The 23,538-nt window shown below is 39.7% G+C and overlaps 1 protein-coding gene across 2 annotated transcripts in view; it reads left to right on the top strand.

Annotated features, from left to right (window-relative positions):
• The window catches only part of THEMIS (thymocyte selection associated), an 81,331-nt gene that overhangs the window by 20,547 nt on the left and 37,246 nt on the right, over positions 1-23,538 (top strand). Inside the window, exons 3-5 of one of the 2 annotated variants that reach the window (XM_032101636.1) lie at positions 2,038-2,184; positions 2,299-2,496; positions 5,140-6,182. In XM_032101636.1, coding sequence (XP_031957527.1) covers positions 2,038-2,184; positions 2,299-2,496; positions 5,140-6,182 — 1,388 coding nt within the window. Of the gene's footprint in view, positions 1-2,037; positions 2,497-5,139; positions 6,183-23,538 lie in introns of both variants that reach the window. The other variant, XM_032101635.1, reaches the window with a different exon arrangement.

The following is a 23,538-nucleotide window of genomic DNA, read 5'->3' as shown; positions in this document are numbered from 1 at the left end:
CTGGGATATCCTGCACTTTTCTCACATTCTGGTTCCCACAAGAAGGGAGTGATGATCAGTGTGGATGCAGTTCCCACACTAAATGGCTGGGGACAGCTGGATAGGACATTTAAAACCTTGCAGACATGGCTTAAACTACTCACGGGCCTTGAAGCTGCCATGAAAATGTCCTTAGTGCTACCAACCAGGCTCCTTGGTTCCCCATCCCATGCTTCCTCCTTAACAGCCAAAATGAGAGTATACCTTTACCACAAAGTGCCCTCTCTGTGGTCCAGAGGAGTCAAAAGTGTGGAGGAGCGAGATCATAGGATTTTTGCTGATTGGCTTGGCAGATAAAGGGAGAAAAGGCACAGTATTTCCCAGGGAGCTTGGCTTCTTTGTCACTGTAGCTGTAGCTATTGGTTAATTTGTGGCTAGCAAACTTGGCCTAGAAATAACCTCTATTCTCAGTTATATTCACTTGAAAGCAAGTCTTTGTCAATGCCTGTCTCAGGAAGCTGCACTGCAATTCCATAAGACAGCATTCACAATGCTGCCACACCTTGTGAAGAAGACAGCTGAATCACACTGTTCAGCTAAGCCCTGCTTTTTAGTCCTCTCAACCCTCCAGTTCATCTTCCTTTACGAAAACCCCCACACAAATATAGAAATGTACACATTTTTCTTGCAACGCAAACTCCTAATGAGACAGATTCAAAGGGCATGATTAACATGAAGTAATAATGTCCCTAGGGGTTAGGAAAGCTCAGATACAGCTTCTGCCTTGCAGAACTTCAGCATTTTAATTGCCTCGTGATGGCTGGAGTGCTACAACACCCAGACTTTGAATTAATCCAGCTGGTGGACTGGGCTATCAGATACGCTAAAATCTATTTGCTCTTTCTTATCTGCAGGTGCTATTCTTTCATTTGTGATGAATCTTTAAACATACCTGGTCTAGGAATTCCCAGTCTTTGTTTGGAAGGTTACATAGTGTTGATGTTGAGACAGAAACTTATCCTGCATGAACTGATCACATTAATGTTGTGTTTCCTCATACCACATCTGCATTTAGCTCTTAAAGGTTGGTTTGCTGATGTTCCAGTTTGGCCAAATTTAGAAATACATCCTCTGAGAGAAGGCAGGCTACAACCATCCCTCCCCCACCAGGTTCAGGAAAAAATAAATTTCCTTTGAAGGAAAGTGGAAGAGATAAAAACTATTTATTAAACAAATAGGAAAAGGATGATAATGCTAAATAATAAAACCTCCTGCTCTGCTTAGAGAAACTTGGGGGAAAAATCAGAGTCCTTTTGTAGATCTCTCTCTCCCTCCTTGGAGCTGGGACGGGGTGGTGGGCCCACCTCCAGGGCCAAGGCTTTGGTGGAAAGTCCTCCCAATGTATTCTGATGTTGAAACAGTCCAGCAGAGGGAAATGGAAAAAAAATGAAGTCCCAGGAAAACAAAAATTCAAATCTCCAAAGGAAAAGGAGCTGAGAAAAAAAACTGCCGAAAGCCGACTGGAAAGAAAAGCCGGGTGCTTCCCTTCCCTCTCGCTCTCCTGCCACAGCTGAAAAAAACCTCTCTATCTCTGTGTGACCTTGAACAAGCTGCAAACTGCTTTGAAAAAGTTTTGCTCAGTTTTTCCTCCCCCCTCTAGCTCAGTTTAAAGGCATAGAAAGGCAAAAAAATTAGTTTCTGGGCATAGGGCAGCGATAGGGGATACACATCATGAAGTCACCCCAAGACAGCTGAGAAGACAGATAGGAATTTAGGATGATTTTTCTTTTTTCTGTGGCAAAGAAAAATTTTATTCTGGACTAAGAATGCTGGATGTCAGAAATCAGATACACAGTAGAAAGGGTTAATTGCAGCTGCCCATACATTGTACTTGCAGCTGGTATTATCTCTGTAGAGTCTTATTTCTAGCAATCAAACTACCATCTATGAATTATTTGATGTGCTTTACTCCCCAATTTTATAACATTCACAATCTAAAATTTGGCATGACTTGCTTTGTATATTTCCCCTTTCATAATGTAAGTTTTCTTTTCTTAGGTCTTTATAAGGTTGTGGCAGATAAGACTCCATACGTCAGCATTGAAGAAATTGCAAGAAAAGTCTCTATAGGGCCAACAAGGTTTGGCCATCCTTGTTTCTACAGCGCCGAGGATATAAAATTGGCAAACTTCACTATCAAACATGGTGAGCAGATCACCTTCAACTCAGTAGAAGAGGTCAATGGAACGATGGCTGTGAACTGTGTGGTGGTCAGAAATAACCAGACTCATTCCTTTACTTTGCCCCTTTCGCACGAAGGAGAATTCTACGAGTGTGAAGATGACCAGATATACACCCTAAAAGAGATTGCAGAATGGAAAATCCCTAAGTGCAGGAACCGGATTGTTAAACTTTCCAATACTTTACATATGTGGGACTCCTCTAGTCCATTTCCCAAGAATTTTGATGGCCGTTTGATTCTCATGCCTGTCTATGAAGTTCAGGCAGTAATGAAATGTAAGTAAGAATTAAAATCAATGTTCTGTTAAACTTGGTGTAGCAAAGTAAAAAAGCACCCTTAAATACACAGCATTTGCTTAAAACAGCCATGAAAGAGTCAGTTTGTCAAAAATTCCTTATCCACATTTTCCACTAATGTTAGTTTCAAGAGGAAAACAGATAAAAATAATATTTGCTTTGTATTTCTTTATCATCCTTTAATTCAGATTATTAGCTTGCATTTCTTTCTGTTGCCATTTTGTTGATCACTACAATTAAATCCTCACTGAAAATTTATTGCTTAGTGAAAAGGTTGAGCTTAGGAATTCTGTTCAGTTTCCAGATTCTCTTTCTTTGTGTCTTAGACTTTGGCCATGGAGAAGCCACTTGATCAATTATGGCTGTGGCTAGGAGGTAGAAAAAGAATAGGGACATACATGTTGCAATACACTTACTTATTTATTTTTCAGAATGAGTGTGTCACAGAAAGAAAAATCATATTATTTTATTCTATTGCAGAAACAAATATCAACTGAACATAAACACAAAAAACTCATGGATGGTTTCTGAAACCAGTAGGTTGACGAAGCAGAAAGATTAGAAAACCAGTATCTTTAAAAGTTTGTGCTCTGAGTTTTTATTTAATGAACCCCAAAATATTTATGGCACTAGTTGTTCTAGTTGTTCCATCCAAACATTGAAACAGCTGGGTTCTGATTGCAGGATAGTAGCTTAGCTTTTGGGAAGGTTTTGCTGCTTATTGCATTTACTAGAAGCAAACCAATGAGCTCCATAGAAATTTAATCCTAACAGAAATATGCCATTCATGAGGATATTAAGCGGGAAATCTTTTCACAATTGAGCATTTCTCTGTTGAATGATGTAAACAAATGGATAAAAGAGACAGAAATAAAAGTGGGCAGAGACTGTTAACACAATATATATATGCTTATCATAAGACATTCAGCTGTGCTTGCTATGTGATTTAATGTGTGAGTTTGGAAAATACAACTTCACAAGATAACTTCACTCTGTCTGCTATAACTCTATCTAGATTCAGGAATGCAGCTCATGTCCTGAAGCTGGATTGACTCAGGTGTATTGCTATATCCACTTAGATATATGTGCAGAATCAATAGGAATTTGATCTCCCTAAAAACATTCAGAAGATTCAGAAATATTTTGTATTCACTTGTCTTCCAATCAGTTATTCCAGTGAGGATTGAATTTATTGTTTTTATTTTAAGTTTCATGGTGTTCTCAACATTTAAGGAGCATTACATATGTCCTAAATAACTATTTAATACAAACTTGAAAAGTAGGCTTCATGGTACATGTTTAACTACTTTTTTGTGGACCGTGAAAAATAGATTTTCACCATTTTTAGGAGAACTATAAATAGAGACAAGATAAAGGATGAGAAATACTATCCACTATAAAAAAAATATTCCTGATAACTGTGATAACTGATTACATTTTTACAGGCTGTGAGCAGGAATCCTCTATACTTCTCATTATTAATAATGAACAAGTTATGTGTGTGGTACTCTCCCAAATGCTCATAGAAAGTTTCATTTTCATTAGTAATTTTCCTTTGTTGTCTTTCCCTTGTGGTGCTTGGATGTTTATCACCTCAAGGCGTCCATGTGACAAAAGCAGAGTTGAAACAAGCAGATCCTGAATCACTGTCATAGAACTGTGTCATATAAAATAAATCTGATACCAACTTTGCAGTATAAAATATTGGTATGTCCTGCTACAAGGAAGTGTGAATCCGGAATATACTATCCCTTTGTGCAGGTCTATGCAGAATAAGTCTTATTGAAGAGAGTCATTAAATATTATTTGCTTGTTAAATTTTACTGCCTTGGTCAGCGATCTGTGTTGTCACTGACTTGGAGCCAAATTCTTAAACAAGCCTTAATTACACAGTCAGCTTTGTTCTTGGAAGTTTTGCATTCAAAATTTTGCAAGTTCAGTTGTGGTAAAAGGACTGTTGTTCCCTCTCAGGTTGTTAAATTCAATGGCTCAATTCTGATAGGGAATAAAACCAGGTGATGCAGAAAAAGATGCAACAGTTCCAGAGAGGGACATTACAGTAAAATGTCTTAATTCACAAACAATAACCTTAGTTATATAAAGGCTTTGCCATTTTGTTAAGTGATACTATTTCCTAATAAGTACAGACGTTTTAATTATTATAAATATCAAAATACCTTCTTTCTCCCAGTCTGCCCATAGCAGCAACATGTTGTTAATGCTATTTATTTGTTAAAAATGTTTTCCCACTCATTTCTTTAGAGAAGCCCTAAGTCCCTATGAAATAAAAGAATAAAAATATGGCTCACACCCAAGAGTTTGAGAAGATAAACAACTGATTAAACTTAGAGGTGCTGTGGGGAAAATAGTGAACTACATTTTCTTAAACTTTTTGTTCACTTGCACACCTTATTCTCTCCCTTCGTGTGGTCTCCTGCATATCTGCTAACCATATCTGTCAAATTACAACAGTTAGGCTTTGGCTGGCCCTATTAATGGTGCACATTTGCACATGGATGTGTACACCTCAGGGAAGGTACCTTTAGTATCTTGCCAACAGGACGTGTATTTTATTTCAATGTCAGTGAAAACAAAACCCAATATATTTCTTTTTCTTTTCAGTTCGAAAGGACATAGTTCATATCCTCTCAGATCTGGATGTTGAGGTCAAGGATATAACAGACTGTTATGATATTGGCTCTTTCCTTCAGCCACTTTCTTTGGAAGATATATTTGAGAGAACAAGCAAAGAATTTCCTATGGTTGCTGAGATAATGGAAGGGCCTTCAGCAAGCCAAAAACCTTATAACTTATTGTCTACAGGGAAAGAGATTGTCATCTATAAAAAGTACCAGGCAGCAAGAGTGCTAGCCTCTGAGATGAGAAGTGATTCCTCCAAAAGACATTTTTTAATCCCTATGAGCTACAAAGGAAAGTTCAAGAGAAGACCTCGGGAGTTTCCAACTGCCTATGACTTAGAGATAGCAAGAAGTGAAAAAGAACAGCTTCATGTGGTAGCAACCAAATCTTTTGTTTCCCTTCATAAAGAACTTTTTTCTGTTTCAGTTGGAGATCAATTTCTAGTTCAGCAGTGCCAGACTAGCGAAGTTCTGTATGAGGGAAGAAAGAAACTCATAGATGTTTTAGCTTGTGAGCAAATACTAAGTGATTCATATAAAAAAGTGCTTCTTCCCATGTACATGGAAGGTGGCTTTGTGGAAGTGATTCATGACAAGAAACAGTACCACCTTTCTGAGATTTGCAAAGAATTCCATTTGCCTTTTAATGTCAAAGTGTCCGTGAGGGACCTTTCCATTGAGAAAGATGTCTTGGCTGCCGCACCTGGTCTGCAGTTTGAAGAAGAAATCACAGACTCTTACTTGCTGATCAGTAGCGTCAGCAGTCCGATGGAGAGCTGGGAGATTCCAGTGTATCGCTTAAACATGTTGGTCCATTTGCTGAGCAAAGATGTCCAGACAGTTGTACCACCTGTGACTAGGACAATGGTGGAAGAAGTCAGCAAAGAGGAATACTATATGTTACGAAGATATGAAAACCTAACCCTTCATCCACCACCCAGGCCTCCCAAAAAGCCAACAACAGCAGCACCACCCACTTCTGCAGTGCTTAAGCAAGATGTGTCTGATGTACTACAGGCTCCAAAGGTAAGGCATCATGTCTTGTCTTTGTCTTATAATCACAGGTCATGTTCTGTGGGTTTAAAGTCTTCATTTCACTGTTGTATCCTTATGGTATGTACACAGATGGCTCTCACCTCCCTGTAATAGGCAAATTAGCCATTACAGACAAGAATGGCTAGAATCTCCAGTGTGTGTTAATTGATCCATGAAAAACAACGGAACCATGCTGACTCACAGCAGAAATCTTGGCTGTATAATTTTGCATGGATAATCCTTTACTGCACCATTCTAAAAGTGAAGGGAAAGACTTGAAGTGCCTCTATTTAAGTCTTTATTAAGGGGAAGCATATGTTTTCATGAAGTAAAGATAATTTTGCTCAGCTGGAAATGGCAGAATTAAGTTCACAGAGAAACAAGTTGTATAGAAATTTTTGAATTTTGAATTGTTTTGCACTTACCCAAGTGGGAAATAGGTTTGCAATGAAATTTTTTTAAAAGGCATTTCTTTTAGAATAGCACTTGATGTTAAGAAAGAAGTGTCCCTTCTAGGCTGATTTTCTTCATATTTAACCTAAGACAATGCATTTGTTCATTAATGTTTGTGTTGGGTCTGGTTAAAGTGGAGTTGATTTTCTTCACACCAGCCAGTAAGGTATTTTTTTGATTTTTCACTTAATCAGGGTTCATAACCAACCTGTCTTTTGGCTATTTCACAACCAGGCACTCACAGTGTCAAGGCCATCTTGATTTCCCAGGCTTCCCCAAGGAAGTTGGCTGGGGTTGGGTAAGAGATTGGGAAGGGGCACAGATGGGGGAGCTGACCCCAGCTGACCAAAGGGATATTCCATGACACAATACCATGTTCAGCAATAAAAACTGAGGGGGTGATTTTCCTAGGAAGGCAGCCATAACTCAGAGACTGGGCAGATATCAGTCTGCTTGTGGGAAATGGTGAGTGGGCACCTTTGCATCACTGTTTTGGGTTTTTTTCCCTCTTTCCTTAATTTTTTAAACCATCTTTATCTGAACCCATGAGTTTTCTGGCTTTTGCTCTTACTAGTCTCTCTCCTGATGAGATCATCATCCTGATGTCAGGATGGAGTGAGCAAGTACCTGGATGGGTGCTCAGCTTCTGGCTGGGGTCAACCCACCACTATCTTCTTGCACATATTGAAAGAATTGAAGGTCCATTGATGGACTTTAATGAGAGAGACAGTTTAGGAGATTTTTAGCTTAGGTTGCAGTTGTCCTCACGTGCAAATACAAATTCTCTGCAGGTGAAGAGGGAAAATATCAGAAATACTTCCAGATCTCTGTGTTGTGGTTGCTATGCTATGTGCTATGCTTTAAATGCAACATAACTCATATAATTGTATCTTGGGGGATTCAGAGGAAGTCCTTCTTTTGTGCATTGGTATGAGACTAAAGTTGAATTGTAGTCACTCTGAAAGGGCAGCATTTGTGAGTACCTCTCTTTGCCTGCTGGAGGTGTTCCTCCTCTCATTCTCCAATTCCAAGACCACATGCAGGTCCAAAGCTCCATATAGATCCTGGGAGATGGTTACAACAGACTATAGGAGAAGTGAATAGATGAGGTTGTTCACTCAGATAAAGGTACTACAACAAAATATGTGACATTTTCTTCGGTCCTTACTACAGAAATGTCTTTTTTTCTAATTTTTATGATGAACGTTGTTGCAGCTTAAACAAGACATCCTGTTGTGCAAGGCAGGATACATGAGAAACTTGTCCATGGAGCTACCAGGCAAGCAATCACCCTGGTACTGGCCAGGGCTACAGACCTAGGGGAAAATTCCCTAAAGCTGTGTTTCTGGTCAACCTGTACCCTTGTCAGGAGGACTCAGACCTCCTGCAGTTACTGATGGCTGTGTATGAAGAAAAGCAGATGGATGCCAGATCAGGTTCAGGCAGAAGTTAATGTTTTCCTAAAGTGAGGTGAGAGCAGTAAAGGCACAAGTGGGATGAGCTGAGGTTCTTTTGCACATTCATGAGTGAGAACTACGTTAGACTGCAGCTGTTCAGACAAAGGAGATCATTTAAACACTGTTCCAGAAGATCCTTTTAAATTTTGGGGTGGCGGGGGGTAGGTGCTTGTTATAAATAAGTAATAAACTGCAGTCAGAATGCTTGGAGTTATGCATATTTGTTAATCTCCTCCCCTGGGAAGGTGAAAAAAGTAGAGATCCCTTATTCACTAGATTAAACATCCTGAGGTGAAACATATTGTGTTTAAAGTCACACAGAATGCATTATCTTTTCTATCCTGAGCACCACGAGTCCTCTGAGCAGACGTGGATGCTAGCAGTGCCTTGGCCCCTCTGCAGTGCTAGGGGAGATTGTGTTTCCTTTGACATGTATCAGGAGTGTCTAAGGGTTCAGAAAATTGGAAACTGTGCCAAACTGATAAATAGCCATCTTTGCATATTTTCTGACTATGCATAGGCTTATTTGCATAAATAACAGATGAGCATCCTAATGAGCTGAACTTAAGCCTGACAAGGTGGCAGCCTGGGATAAGCTTTAGTGCTGCATGAGTTGCCACGCTCCTCCTGCATGCAGCTCCCTGCCTGGTGCTTAGAGAGCTCTGGCTGCTTGCTGGAGGGTGGTGAATGGCTTCCATGCACAGCAGTTGGGAAACTCTTCTCGGTTTGGAGCCCCAGGATAAAATGCTGCTGATGCATAAGATCTGTCTGGCTTTTGCCAGTACCTGAGGATTCTCTGCAAGGGTGGGTCACCTTTAGCTACAACTTGTGCTTTGATCGCCTCAGCTCGCAGCAAGGCTGTGATGGCAGAGAGGCTCCAGCTGTCTCTTCCTGCTGTTCTCTGACCTTGGTAAGGGAACACTGGGCCCAGGAGCAGGACTGCATGCTTCACTGCGTGCTTTTGGTCATGTGAGTCACTGGATTGTATGAGATTGGCATCCAGCATGAACTGGAACCTCAGATGAGTGTGAGAACTGCCTCTGCTTGTGTGCAAGGTGTAATGTTGCAGAGACATGGATGTTTGCACAGTTCAGCAAAGTCCAGAGACAGCAGATGAATTCTCAAACATGGTACAGCTGCATTAACCAAGCACTCTGCCCAGTCTCTTCACGGGGCTAATTAAGTTGGCTTGACTCCTGCTGATACAGCTTTCACTTCCAGAAACTGGGGATCGCTCCTTTCCCCTCCACAGTACAGCCTAGACTTTCCCTTTCCCTCTCATATGAACATTTTGTTTGGGTAAGAAACATGCAGACCACATATGTTTGCAATTTTGTATTACTTGCTAATTCAATTTAAAAAGACAAACCCCAAGACGATAAGTGTGAACTAAACAAATGAAAAAAAATAGCTTGTATTGAATAATGAAATTAATCTGATACTTCATACAGCAGATATCTATCTAATATTAATAGCAGATAGCAGATATTTATTCAATAGCCAATACCTCTACCCACAAGCACCCCAGCTGAAGACAGGAATGACATAACAACTTGTACTGTTTGTCTCATGGTAAAATGTATTATAAAATTCACCAGAAATCTAGATTTTCTTTGCTAGAATAATTGGAATGAATTTCAGAAGGGGTTCTAACTGGTATATAGAATTAAATGGTCACGCAGTTTCTGATTTGTGAGCTTATCTAGAAAGTGATAATGACCTAATAAAACCCTAGAAGTTAATGCTACTGATTTGAGAATGGAGCATCTCACCCTCTTGCTTAGTTGTTCCTGGAGAGAAGTTCCTGTGGGAGTACTCAGTCAGGACCTCACCTTCTTGAAATGAAATTTCATTTAAAGGGAACAACCCAGATGTGTCTGTTCTTTCCATGCCTTAGAAATACCACTGCAAATATAACAAACCAAATTTTAACTTAGTAACTCCCTTAAAAATAGTTTTCTAAAATTTCCTTTTTTACCTGCTAGGAAACCTTCTGTTTCCTCCCCTTCAAGAGGATTCAGGAAGCAAAAGTTTTCCAGCTTTCTTTTTGCCTATCCGTTCAAGGAGTAAATATCCTACACATTTAAGAATGTGCTAATCTATGTCCCTCAATTTTCAATTGCATTCAATTGAAACAAACAAAGAGTCCACACCAAATATTGCTAAATGCAATCTTAATCAATGGATGGAAAGCCACAATTTTTTCCTCGTACTCCTAACACCATAAGGGCACTAGAGGCACAGCTTAAGGGACAAAAAAGGCAGTGTTTCATTCCTGATAAGTAGTAAGAGAGGTTAGCTCCATCCAATGCTATTTTCAGTGGTCTGTTTAGTAGTGTATCTAACCTGAACAGTAGAATCAGCAAAATACTCACAAGCTGGATTGATGCTAAATACCATTATGACTGTGGAACTGGAAAAGTAGTCACAGGCTCATCTCACATCTGCTCATCTCTGGCAAGAAAGCTGAGAGAATTCCAGCCAGGGAAACTGGAATTTAATAAAGTGGGAGCATCGGGGCATGATAGTTTAACGTCATTTTGTGCTAAGGTCCATTATCCTTTCAGAAGTCATTACAGTGTTAAGATATCAGGAACTTTCTGGCTTTCTTGCTTTTTATTTCAAAATTAAAATGAGAGAAAAATTATCACTTCCATCTAGCTTTGCAGTTCTACAAACTGAGCTATAGAAATCTGCCATTAACATATTTATCGCATCTGTCTTCACAGCAAAATGAAGACTTATCTGGAATTAAGTTGATAAGACATAAGCTGCATTTCTCAGCAAATGAGTTTTCCTGTATTGTCTCCTTTCCTTCTTCATAACTATTTCTTTTCTGCTTCCAGAGCATTTTTCACATTTTTGGGTCCATTATAGAGTAGATTTAACACAAATATTTCTGCTGTGTAGCAAGAAACTAACCTTCCTAAACAAAAGCATATTAGAAAATACACACTAGGCAGCCAGGAAGGAATAGGTAAGAACAGACTTCAGGAATTAACAATCTTTTGGCTCTGGAAATGAGGAAGAAAAAAGAGGTTCATTAGCAGATGCAGAAATGTGCATATGCAAATGTAAGGAGGAGGGTTTCTCTCTGACAGGTGTGGCATTGTGGCTGCTGATGCTGCACCTGTGCTTCCTCTTCCTCTCTTTTTTCTCTGTCCCTACTGAAGAGGATGTTTCCCACTCCCTGGAATCTCATTTTTTGTCATCTATTTCCCCTTCTTTCCCCACATTTTATCTATTGTTTCTCCCTGTCATTTTCCAGTAGCTCTGTAAGTCCCCAATAAATAACATGTGAAGGCTGAAAGTACAGCTCTACAAACTGAGGACCACCCCACACTGTCATTGTCGCCAATTTTATAAAGTGTCTCAAAATCCCATCCCCACCACAGCCTCACCTGGTGAATCAGGCCCCAATTCCCTCCAAGTCCTTGTGCTGCAGCTTCTTGCTTCTCTGAGCATCTTTTATGCACTGTGCCATGGGTTCCTTTTCGTCCTAAAACCCATCCTGTGACACACATGCCTGATTTCCCCCAGACCCATGTGTTTGGGTCCCCCCAAGCCACATTTTTCTTGTGCCCTTCACCCCCCCAGCCTATATGACATTTGTTCCCCAGTCCCCTGTACTGCTTCCAACAAGCTTGCCTTTTCCTATTCCTTGTTTCTTCCCAACATGTCTCCACTGCTTGCTCTTCTCTCATGCAGTGAGCTGAAGCCAAGGTCACAGGCATTAAGGAGTGGGAGCTCCAGGGACATCTAAAGCTACACACAGGCTTTTGTTGCCTTTCCCAGCAGCACGTATTCCAAACCTCAGCACAGCATCAGTCTCCAGCTGGGATCTTAGGGGAAGGCTGGAGCAGGGTGTAGGTGCTGACAAGAGTCAAGGAGTTTAATTTTCTTGTTGTCTGGACAGTCCAAGCTGAAGGATTTTGTATTGATGCTCTGTTGCAGAGATCCTTATAGCTGTGTTCAGATCTGAGGGCCTGTGACCATTTTCTGGAAAGCCTATCCTCATCCTGATACCATGCTGGGGTGAAGTCTACACATGTGCCACCCCACTTCACACCCTGGGTTTCTCCGCAGAAGAAACCAAGCAATGCTGGCTGGAGACCAGGACTGCTCAGTACCCTATGGGCTCTGCATGAGCCAATAGGAAGGAGTTAGAGGAAATGGAAACCCTAAAGTCCCAGCTAATAAATGGCTGGAGTTTTCCTGATATTCTCCATATCCTCTTTTTCTTTTAAACAATACTAAAAGCTTAAAATTTCCACAGAGAATCATCAAGTCGGCAGTAGGCACTTATTGTGGTTTGATGTTCGTCTCAAAACCGAAATACAGTAGGGAAGATAGCAGTGTGCCTGCCAGAAGGACAGGCAGTACATAATTGCCTGCAGAAACAGCAGGGCAATCTGAGGTCTGAGTCTCATTGCAGAAAGGCATTAGTGCTACAGGAAATGCTGATATAGCACGTGGAATTAAGGAAGGTACAGGTGAACATTTGGATATGCTGACTGATGAAAATGCCAACTTGTTAAAAGCAAATTGCTTAATTTAGAGCTATAAATGAATTACTTGGAGAACAAAGGGAAAAGAAATATAAAAATAAAGAGGATGCCCAGAAGAAATAAAAAACTGAACCACATGAAAATATAGAACCCTTGATAAGAAGGAAAATCCTGAACAGAGTGTGTGACCAAAAGCCATTGATGTCAGTAAGGCAAGAATTGGCTGGCACATTTTTTTCCTGTCTCACAAAAAGTACATAACATGATAAAACACGTAGCATAACAAAATCATATAATTATGTATAATTATGAAGCAGGACAAACAAAGTAGAATAAATCTAAAATTCAAGGAACAACTGCAGCAGAATAACTCTCCAAAAATAGAATTTGGGGAGTGGGGACACAGAAATGTCTTTTTTTCTCAACTGCCGTTCCAAGAAGCCTGTCTTCCCACAAAGCTGTTCTGCAGGCTGAATTTTACTATTTGCCCTTCTCCTCACAGCAAGAAAATTGGAAAATTAAGTTTGTGGATAGGTAGCTGTTGAAGCACTACCTGTTATGGACTGTATTTTGATCTGTTTGGAAGTCACTAAAGAGTTTTCCAGTTTAAAATGGCCAGAGATAATCTCTACCACAGCAAATTTCCAGCAGGAAGCACAGTCCTCATACTCCTGCAATGCCCGTCTGCAGCAGTGGCAGTGACCCGCCAGGCAGCTCCCAAGGATCCCACAGAACCAGCTGCCAGAACTCAGGGCAGCTCCCAGGCTCTCTGACTCCATCCCTGCCCAAACACCTTCAGGAACTTTTCTGGGCTCTGAAGGCCACCTGGAATGGGGTGGCTGGTGTCCCTGCTAGTAACCCTTCCAGTCTCCTCATTTGTGGGAGTGGACCTTGGTGTGCTCTGACCCCTAGATCATGCTGGGGAACTGTGTGGGAAAGAGCTAATTGGCACAGGTTGAAATCAAAGTCCAGGGATGTTTTCCAGGCACTGTGTAATCAACTAGTGTTGATATAGCCACTGCTAAAAAAAGATGGGAAAAAAAAAGAAAAATAAGGAGCTTTGCCAAAATCACTTAAGTGTTATATGTGGTCAGTGTAAGAGACAGCACTGACATTGCCCATTCACATTATGCATTCTTTCATATAGTTCAAGCTTTGGCAGTCCTGTCAGCTGAGCATTATGCAAGTGAAAACATCCCAGAAGGTTGGGATTATGCTTTGAAATATATGCCCCACGAAAAGAAATGAGAAAGTTGCTGTCAGTGTGACAGCCAGGTCACATCCTTAAAGACTGTAGCCATGGTTCATGGTTTCCAGAGAGTCCTTGCAGTGAGGAATTGAGTGATTATCAAGAAACAGAGAGCTGTGGAGAGACTCATCAAATCTATTAAAACTTGTGATGACCATCCAAGCCCTGGGCTTTCCCCCTTTACTTTTTGAATATGACAGTCCATAGACATGGCATAAAAAACCATTATGAGGGAGCTTTTAAGGGCTAAAAACCAATGTACTTATTGTTTCTACCACAAAAAATTAATTTTTCTTCTTTATGCATAGAGGTGTATAATTTATGAGTTTTTCAAGGTATTTAAAACATTATGGTCTTGTTTTGCCTCAGAACATGAAAGAATTTTACTAGTAAATGATTGTCATGGCAGTACGTTTTGATGCAGTGGTTCAGTTTTTCTTTTCTTTTATCTCTTTTTAATACAGAATAACAAGGGGATTGAAGAGCCACAGGGTATCCAAGCCTGTTGTTATTCCTGTAGTGCCACTGAAAAACCAGAGCAGTGATCCCAGGCTTGCAATGACTGTAGGCAGTGGCTTGTACCAGTGATCCACCTGAACTAGTGTGATGGAGTCTAAGTAGAGGGTCACTTAATAAGAGTCACTAACAAAAAAAAAGGAAAAAAACGCTCTTTGCTAGTTTGTGGCATGCCATAGACCACCCTGATGGACAACATTGGTGACGAACTCTGCTTAGACTCCGCTCTAGTTTGGATTCTCAATTACCTAGAATTGAAATCTGGTTAATAAACCAGGATAAAGCTATTCCCAAAGCATCACTTTTAAACTTTAAATTTAAGAGTCTTTGAAAAAGTAAATAATATTTTATGTGTGGAATGAAGAAACTGTATCTGGAAGCTACTTTTAGGGACCCATCCATCTGTTTTGCATAAGTGGTGAATGCATGTTCTGGAGTATTAATTAGGAAAAAGTGGTTGAGTTTGCTTGTGAATTACCGTCATTTGAAGGGAAATGTGCCAAGCAATTGAACAGTAGCTCTACAAGAAAATTCTGGCCATGAGGAGTGGGGTTCACAGGAGCTCAGGAGGTTTGGTTTACACTGCCACTTCTGTCAAATGCTACTTCAGTGACTACAGGCAAATCACATAAATATCATTGCTTCCAAATACATGAAGAAACTGCAAGGTGTGAAGAGGGAGTGTGGATTTACAGCTCATTAGTTACTTTATATGGATGCTTAAAGCTCAGGTAAATGCAAGATACATTGCCTCACTTTCAATAAGGGTCAGAGCTAGCTCACATTTACTCTGGAGCAATAACCACACAGACAGTTGCCATGGAGTGTTAAATGAGCTGTAAATCCATGCTCATTTACTAGGTGGCAACTTGTTCACGTAGCTGTCTCCTCTGTCTGTGAAATGGGACACGATGCTTCATTTTCCCATCTTGGATATTTGTACACACAAGCATGATTTTTCTGTGTATGCAGCATTTTGTGCATTGGCTACTGCAATAGGAACAACAGTAACAACATAAAAATAGTATCAGCAATGTGATTACTGGACATTAGCACACTTTAGCCTTGTTTAAAGTTTTTAGCTAGAAGTTAATCTACAAAAGAGGTGAAAAAAGCAAGTGACAGTTGTCTAGGATAGATGGATTCTGAAGTGTGTGTATTTGAAAGAGGAAGAAACAAGGAAGAATAACTTAAGAACTTATACCATAGGAAGGTGTTAACCCTCAGGCTCACTAACACCTTTGAGAGATCAGTATTTTGTTAGCCACTTCACAGTTTATTCTAATAGTAGACATTGGTCTTAGTGCTTGTCTTCTGCATCTGCTGTGGTATATCTGGTGTCTTTACCCTTGTCTTCACCTGTTGGCTTACAGAAGGCAGCGGTTAGTTTTAAGACATAAAGCACTATGGATGGAAAGTCAGACATTTCTTATAATGCCTGCATAAATTTCCCCAGCTTGTGGGACTTTGACAGATGATAACATTAAACTAAGAGCTGCATATTAAAGGTTAGTTTGTGCAAGTACAAATGGTGTCAGCAAGGGAAGAAAATTAGGAAAGAGACCACTACAATACAGGTTAATATATCTATATCTATATCTATACCTATATCTATATCTATATCTTATATTGATACATCATACTTGTATAAAAAGTAGTGGGACATAACTGATGATGTACAAATAAATGCTGGACTAAAAAGTAATTTTTTGAAGTCAACCTGACACATCATTTATACTACTTGCAATGATGGAGCAGCACCTCTGTTTGGGTGGAAGAGCGGATTAAGGAGCTAAGCTAGGAAGGTGAAATTGAGAGCTAGTGAAACAGAAAAACAGAATATCCAGCTACATTCTATCAGCCTGTGAAATGGGATAGGAAAGTAGAATTTATGTAGGATGGAGGGAACTGCATTTTTGTTACAAAAGGCTTTTTTGAGGGTGAGGACTTTTCTTTCTAAATATGTTCTTTCCCCCTTGTGAATATCTTAATTCGTAACTGTCCTGCCCTCGTTGTCTCTCATATAAAAATGAAAAGCAGTGTAATGGAAAAAAATTCTGCTCTGTTTGAGCCAGCCACACACATACATACATGGAGGTTAACACAAAATATCTGCTCTTTATCTGTTCTTTGCACATCGCTGAATACACAGACCAGAGAGGTCTTGGCTTGCCTCCTACTTTAATTCCATATCATCAACATTTTGTAGTGTGAACACCCAGGCTATCAACCTCCTACACTACTCCCTCTCTGTTCTCATGGTTCCAGCAATAGGAATACGGATGCAAAAACATGGGAGCTAGAAGAAAAACAGAAACCAAATCCTCAGACAGCAGGCTTAGATTTTGCATAAGGCTTTTCATTAGTTTGCATCTTCAGAAAAGACAGAGATAAAATCATCTCATGAAATATTGAAACCACTTCTGCCCATATGAATAGCTGAATGTGAAACATCTTGGTCTACCCTCTGAAACGGAAAATAAACCTTCTTATGAATGTTATGAGTTATTGAATAATAATATGGCAGTAGTCTAATGCTGCTATTGTTGAACCTAAATGAAAAACCTTATTAATCATGGATTTGACAGCTCATTCAGTTATAATAATGTTCCCTGTCAATCCAAGCTCTCATTATAATTGGATCTTACTTAGAAAGGAAGATGCTCCATTGACTGCTCAGATGGAGAAAAATACAGATTTGAAAATGAAAATATCAGCCTGAATTCTGTTTCCAGGGAGCCTGCTTATGCATTTACAAGTTGGATAACACTTTAATCCTTGCTGTGTGTCACATTTGGATGTTACTATAATAAGATTCTCTCACTGACTAGACACCAGCTCTACAGTCATGACAGTGAAAGTGAAAGCAGGAAGAGCAAATGAAACTTCTCGGGGATGCTGGTGTATCATCACCACGACCTAGTTGCAAAGAATTAACTGAAATAGATGGCTTTTCTACATAAAGTAGTGTGTTCAGCTGTGAATTTACAGCTAATTTGGTTTCCTGCATGCCCTCTTTATTGGTTACACAGTTTGCAGAAAGTATTAGATATTTCATGTGGAATTGAGAGGAGATTAAGTTGCTTCAAACCAAGGCAATTTAGTGTGCTGTAGGGGTGTTTACTGAGAGAGTTAGTGGCAAGGAGCTGTAAATTCATTCCCTAACTTACTGCACAATATCTTTACAAACAAAGCCAGAGACAGAACACGCAAAAGCAGATGAGATGGCTATCAAAGCAGATGAATATTCAGGCTGAGACTGAAAGCACTTGGAAAAGCATTTCAGATAAATGTCATTTGGAAGACACTCCGTCTTCTAAAAATCTGTAAATTGCATATTGGAGGTCCCAATTTTGTGGGTGCAACAGAGAGAGGTGCTGCATTCTGAGCAGGTCACAACTCGTTGAGGACACAGAAGCCACAGGGTAAGTAAAACTTAGACACAAATTTAAAAAATAAAGGCTTTATAGAAATCCCTTTTCTAGGGCAGCTGAAACATTAACTCCCAGAAGGTGTTCTTGTTCACTGGTAAAGTGGTATGGTTACAATAAATGGGGACTTAGAGTAGCTTTCTAATGATGAATATGATGTTAACCAGCATAGAGACACCAGACTCTTTTCACTGCTTTGCAGGGCAAGGAGTAAAAAATCTGGTAACATCAGGAATTCCTTGCATGACTGTAAGGGCTTGCTGGTTGTGTGCTTGATCCTACAGCAGACATGCACACTGAAAAACAACTAAGTAATATTTTAGCCCTACATGGCTCAACCAGATAAGGCACAGATGGGAGAATATGTTGTAACCCACACCAGAATTTAGTAGCTGTATTGGGACTATATGTTTTCTTCTACTATTTGTCTTTGATCATTGCAACTTAGCACTATCTTTTATTTTGCTTTGTGCCAAGTGGAGACAACTCAAGTCTTCACTGAGATTGCGGTTCCTGAGAGAAATAAGGGCAAGACATGAAAGTGTTACAAATGTAAACAGGAATAAAAATCCAAGGAAAAGTTGAAACTGCTTGTTTTGGTTTTGCTGTTGTGCATTCCTTTTCTATTCACAATAACTGACTGATTTCTCTTCACTGAATGAATAAATAGGAGTCAAGATTTGTTTCAGGTGAAGAGTTGATGTCAGAGAAGATTTCTTGTATTGTTATAAAGCAAAGATCACCCAGTTACAAACAAGCATATATCTCTACAACAACTCATGTATTGTGAGTTTGTGGAGGTTATGCAAAGGTATGTAAAGTGCCTATTAACATAAAAAGCCCATAAAATTTATCCTGGCACTACGTAATTTGAATGGCGGAATAATAATTCAAAGAATACTTTTCAAAATATATAACTTGATCAGCAGCTGTTGAATCCATAAAATAAATATTTATATTCATGGGATAGTTCTGAAAAGGTCAAGTAGGAGACATTTTAATCCATGTTTTCAATTTGTTGCTATATGTTTAGAGTAATAAATCATAGCAGCTTTCAAAAATAACAAAGGCAACAGTAACATATGGCTCTCAAATGTCTGTGGACTGTAGATTAAACTAATTTGTTTTTCCTGAGCACCTAAACACAATTTCTTTATTTGTTGGTTGTGATCTCTTCCGTAATTACAAAAAGAGATTTGATACCTAATGGCATAAACCATTATGCTAACAACTTCAAATTAATGGGACCTTCCAGCTTATTTCAAAAGACACATTGCCAAGTGCTGCCGTCGTATTTTTCATAACTTTATCAAATGTAAGTACATTTTCAGATGCACGAATGTAATTTGTATTTGCAATTTTCAGATGCAACTGCAACTTCTCACCCTGTTTGCAGGTACAGCACAATTGTAATAACATGACAGTCTGAGACACTAATTTGTTGACTTAAAAAATACTTTACGAATGTTTTATGTGCTTATACATTGTATGCACCCCTAACCAAAATGTCGTGCCTGGGTTTCTCTCAATGCATTGTGTCACTCAGATATAACCACAAAACCTCCTCTCTGGTATGAAGACTCCTGACAGAGCATTTGGATTTTCTAGCTGATGTCAGTCATTAGGCAGTGCTAAACACTTTCCGAAACCCATCCTATGAGCACACTTTTGACTGCTCTTCTGTTTGCCCAGATCCTCTGCTGCATCTATATTTTGATGCCTGTGTCCTGCCTTAAAATGTCTGGACTGGGATAGATGGACCTCATGGGACATGTGCGGGTGTGGTTCAGGAAATAGAGCTCCATTTGCTTTAATGGAATTGAAATGTCTTCCAAGAAGCATGAACTTGGAATATTTGTTTGGGAAGAGCAAAACGGCATGCGTGTCTCTCTGGAGCTGGGCCAGCATGCTGCAGTGATGGATGGCCTGGCACAGCACAGCTACCGAGAGAGGTGCCTTTGCTTAGGTAGCCACGCTTTAGAAATGTGAGCTACGCCTTTGTGTATAAGTTTCCACTCTGTTCTCTATTCTCAGTGGTGCCTAGAGAGCCAAGTAGACACTTTGTGGTTAGCTGAACCACTTTAACTGCATTGTGGAGGTTTCCTGACTGTAATCAGAGCAAGTACATGTGGAGCATGTAGATAGGTACACGTAGTAATGTACATTTTTGTGCCTTGATCTGGAGCTGAACTCCACTGGTGGCATAGCAATTAACCCAAAGTGAATGATAGACATGTTTTTCACAAAAACCCTGTGATTAGTGCATTGTGTAAGGAAAGGTTCACCACATTATGGCTGCTCTTACACACAGTGCCCATCAACAGCTCCAGTGAAACCCTGGGGCCATGGATGTGTTGACTTGGTCTCTGCAAATTGTGCAGGTACAAGGTCTGAGGGATGAGGTGCACTCCTGGTCCAGAAGGAAGTGCTTTGGCAAGGAAGGCTGAGGCTTAGGTGTCATCCAGAAACCTACAGCCTAGAGGAAAACCAATATTCTCAGACAATTGTTTCAGCCCCAGCCTACAAGCTGCTCTAATGTTGGCTTTTTTGGGATCTCCCAGGTATGTAGCATGTGCCAGTCTCTCAGCCTTGTTCAGGAATCTCATAGGGTCTGGAAGTTTGGCTATATGCATATCAAGGATGAAGTTCATTCCTTCATAGGAACAGGCATAAACATAATTTAATATATGAGTCAATCCCCAAGACGGAGGTCTGGGAATCCATGCTTTTCTGTTGTGCACATTTCATTCCTACTGAAGCAGAAATATGTTCAGGAAAAAATGTGTAAGTAAACAGGTAATGGAATTTCTTAGTGTGGCAGGGAAAATTTTGTTTTTCTCCAACGTGCTTTTCTTTGTAAAACTAAATATTGTCATGCAAATTCCTTCTGGACAAAGAGACAAAGTAAGAATTCAAATGTAAGCTAGTCCTCCTGTTTCCACAGCTCTTGCAATGCCAGTATTGAAGGGCGCACTCGATTCTGGGATCTGTAACAGAGCCCTGTTTTCATCCACCGCTTTGCTTTTGTAGCATTTTTTTGTAACAGAAACTAGAGGCACGGGTGAGAAGATCCATACATGGTTCAAAGACATAAGAAACACTGACCCCCAAAGGCAACACTTGCAGCTTTTTGTCTTTTAACCCTTATTTAAAACAGGTTGTGGTTGTTTTGTGGTCGATTCTTTGTTTGATGTCTTGAAATTGTGGAAGACAGTCTTTTGCCCTCTGCAAACACACATACACACAATAAGTCACAAAGACAAAAACTGCTTATTTTGACAGTCTAATCCCACAGCATGCCCCATGCCTTTCTTACAAAAAGATGAATAAAGGGGATTTCTGAAGACTTCATCTTTACTGTTGATGAAGATGTGAAGTACCAGCTTGAGTTTTAGAAAAATAAACAATTTCAGTAAGGTTTTAATACCTTTGTTGTGACAAAGAAAAGTTTAATTACATTTGCATGTGGAAAATCCATACACATTTTCAGAAAAGTGTATGATTCGTAGTCCTGCCATAAATTTCGATTCCTATATACTGAGACACTGCAAACATTAATGTGTCTGTTCAGCTTCCATTTCAGGTAAAAAACATATGCATGTGTTGTGGTTTTCTTTTCCTTAGTGATACATAAACTGTAAAAATGTGCTAAAATCCTACCCCCCCTACACAAAGTTGTTTAATCAAATATGCGCTCTCCCTCTCCCTCTGCCTCTCCCTTTCCCTCCTTACTGTATGTTGCTAATGTAGCATGACAGAACGACATAATTTTTTAGATTTCCTCCTCTTTTTGAATTTTATGAATCCATTTCACTCACACTTATTACACAAGCATCTCACTATATTAAACTTCTGTTCTAGACAATTTTCAATGGCAGATAAATGAAATCATCCACAGAACAATTTTGTACTGAAATTCTTTTTATTTCATCGGTATTTAATAAATGTGTCCCCACCCACTTATCTCACAGGGTTTATATTTTCATTAATAGGTGCAATAAAGTAAATTTATTTCTCTTTCATGTTACCTTTTGATTTTTAGTTCACTAACGTTTCTCTTTCATCTGGCAGATATATGTGAATAGATTGAGTTTATAGACAATTATGTTTTAAGATACACCATACCAATATTGGGAGCCCTTGTCTAAAACATAGTAAATGGTTTTTCTATTAATATACCTGATGTAGTCATAGCTTAAAGACAGATAATCTTGGACGAGAAATTTTTTTTTTGAAATCTAAGAAAACTATCAACTGATATACAACCACTAAGAGCATTTTTGTGCAGCTATGTTCATTACATTTAGAAGCTTGTTCAGTTAAGGAAAGAAACCATTTCCATGCTTTCAAAGAAAGAAACCAAAACCATAAAAGGCACAGTTTTTCACATTAGAATTTTATTTACTACACCTAGTCTAATAATAAATGCCTTATTCATTGGTAACATTTTTTTTGGCTCCTTAGGTTGTGTTCTACTCTTTATAATGAAAGGGATGATGTAAAATCCCCATTTAATAAATTGATCATTCTGGATAAACATGACTCTCCTACTTGCAGAACGTAACTGATGAGTAAAATGTTCCTAGTAAAGCATATCCAGTAGAAGTTCAGATGACAAAGTCCTTGCTAATACCTCTGTTCAGAGCCTAGACTCCTACTATCACAAATCTTTTTCTCTTTAAATAATCTAATGTGTATTTTTAACATCACCTTCTGTAGCAGGTTCAGTTTGTAACCGGGCAGAAACACCAATTAAAGTGTAGTGGTTTGGTCCAAAATACTCATTACTTACTTATTTACCTTCTGTGAGACAAGAATTAGGAGAAAGCAAAGCAGGCACAAAACTTGAAAGAATATAAAGAAATTTGTTAACAGACCTAAAAGAAAGGAAAAAAAAAATCAGACCACACCTTCAGAACTCTTCTCCTCCCCCCACCTTTCTCCATTCTCCCTTCTGACAATGTAAAAAGACAACCCTTGAGATGTCCAGTCCATTTACCACTTCCATAATAACCTTGTTCAGTTCACTTAGGGAGAGGGGTCTCTCTTGCTCATGCTATGGAGACATCTCCACAAGAAGTTCTCTCATGGCTTCAGTATCACAACGAGACAGCCACCCAGGTGGGTTCTCTGCTGGCATGTGAGAGTCCCTTCCCCCGACTTGCAGCTTTCCCCACAACTGCTTTCGAGGGTCCAATCTTGAGCTACTGGGGTACCATTTTAGGTTGAGCTGTTCAGAAACAAAGGTTTTCTTCACCCATCTCTGGGAGCATCTTCATCTCTAAGAATAGAGGCCCTCCTCCTTCCCTGGGAGCAAACAGTTCCTCATCATCTTCATCTCTAGGACTATCTCTGGGAGCATCTCTAGGAACAAAGGTCTTCTCCTTCCAATTTGGAGCAAGAGTCCTCATCACTTCCATCTCTCCCTGTTCAAACTTGTCATCAAATTACAGCTGCTTCAGCATTTGCGTATTTCAGCCCAGGTGCTTTTCCTCACAAGTACAGTTTGAACGCTCCACTCCCCATGCTTTCGTGAAATTACAGTAGGTACTCTGATATATCATAGCCCATCACCACCATAGCTTTACAACAGAATTTCAGCTTTTAAGCATCTCCTCTTTCTCCTCCCTCAGGGTTTCAGCTCTTCTTTCTTTACTTAATGTCTGCAGGCTTCATCTGTTCTGGAGGAAACTTACAGCACTAATAGGATTAATCTCACCGGGGCCCCGCAGC

This window comes from Corvus moneduloides, chromosome 3, assembly GCF_009650955.1.
Source record: "Corvus moneduloides isolate bCorMon1 chromosome 3, bCorMon1.pri, whole genome shotgun sequence".
Classification (NCBI taxonomy): Eukaryota; Metazoa; Chordata; class Aves; order Passeriformes; family Corvidae; genus Corvus; species Corvus moneduloides.
Note: the sequence above shows the minus strand (reverse complement) of the source record. Positions and strands in the feature narration are given on the sequence as shown.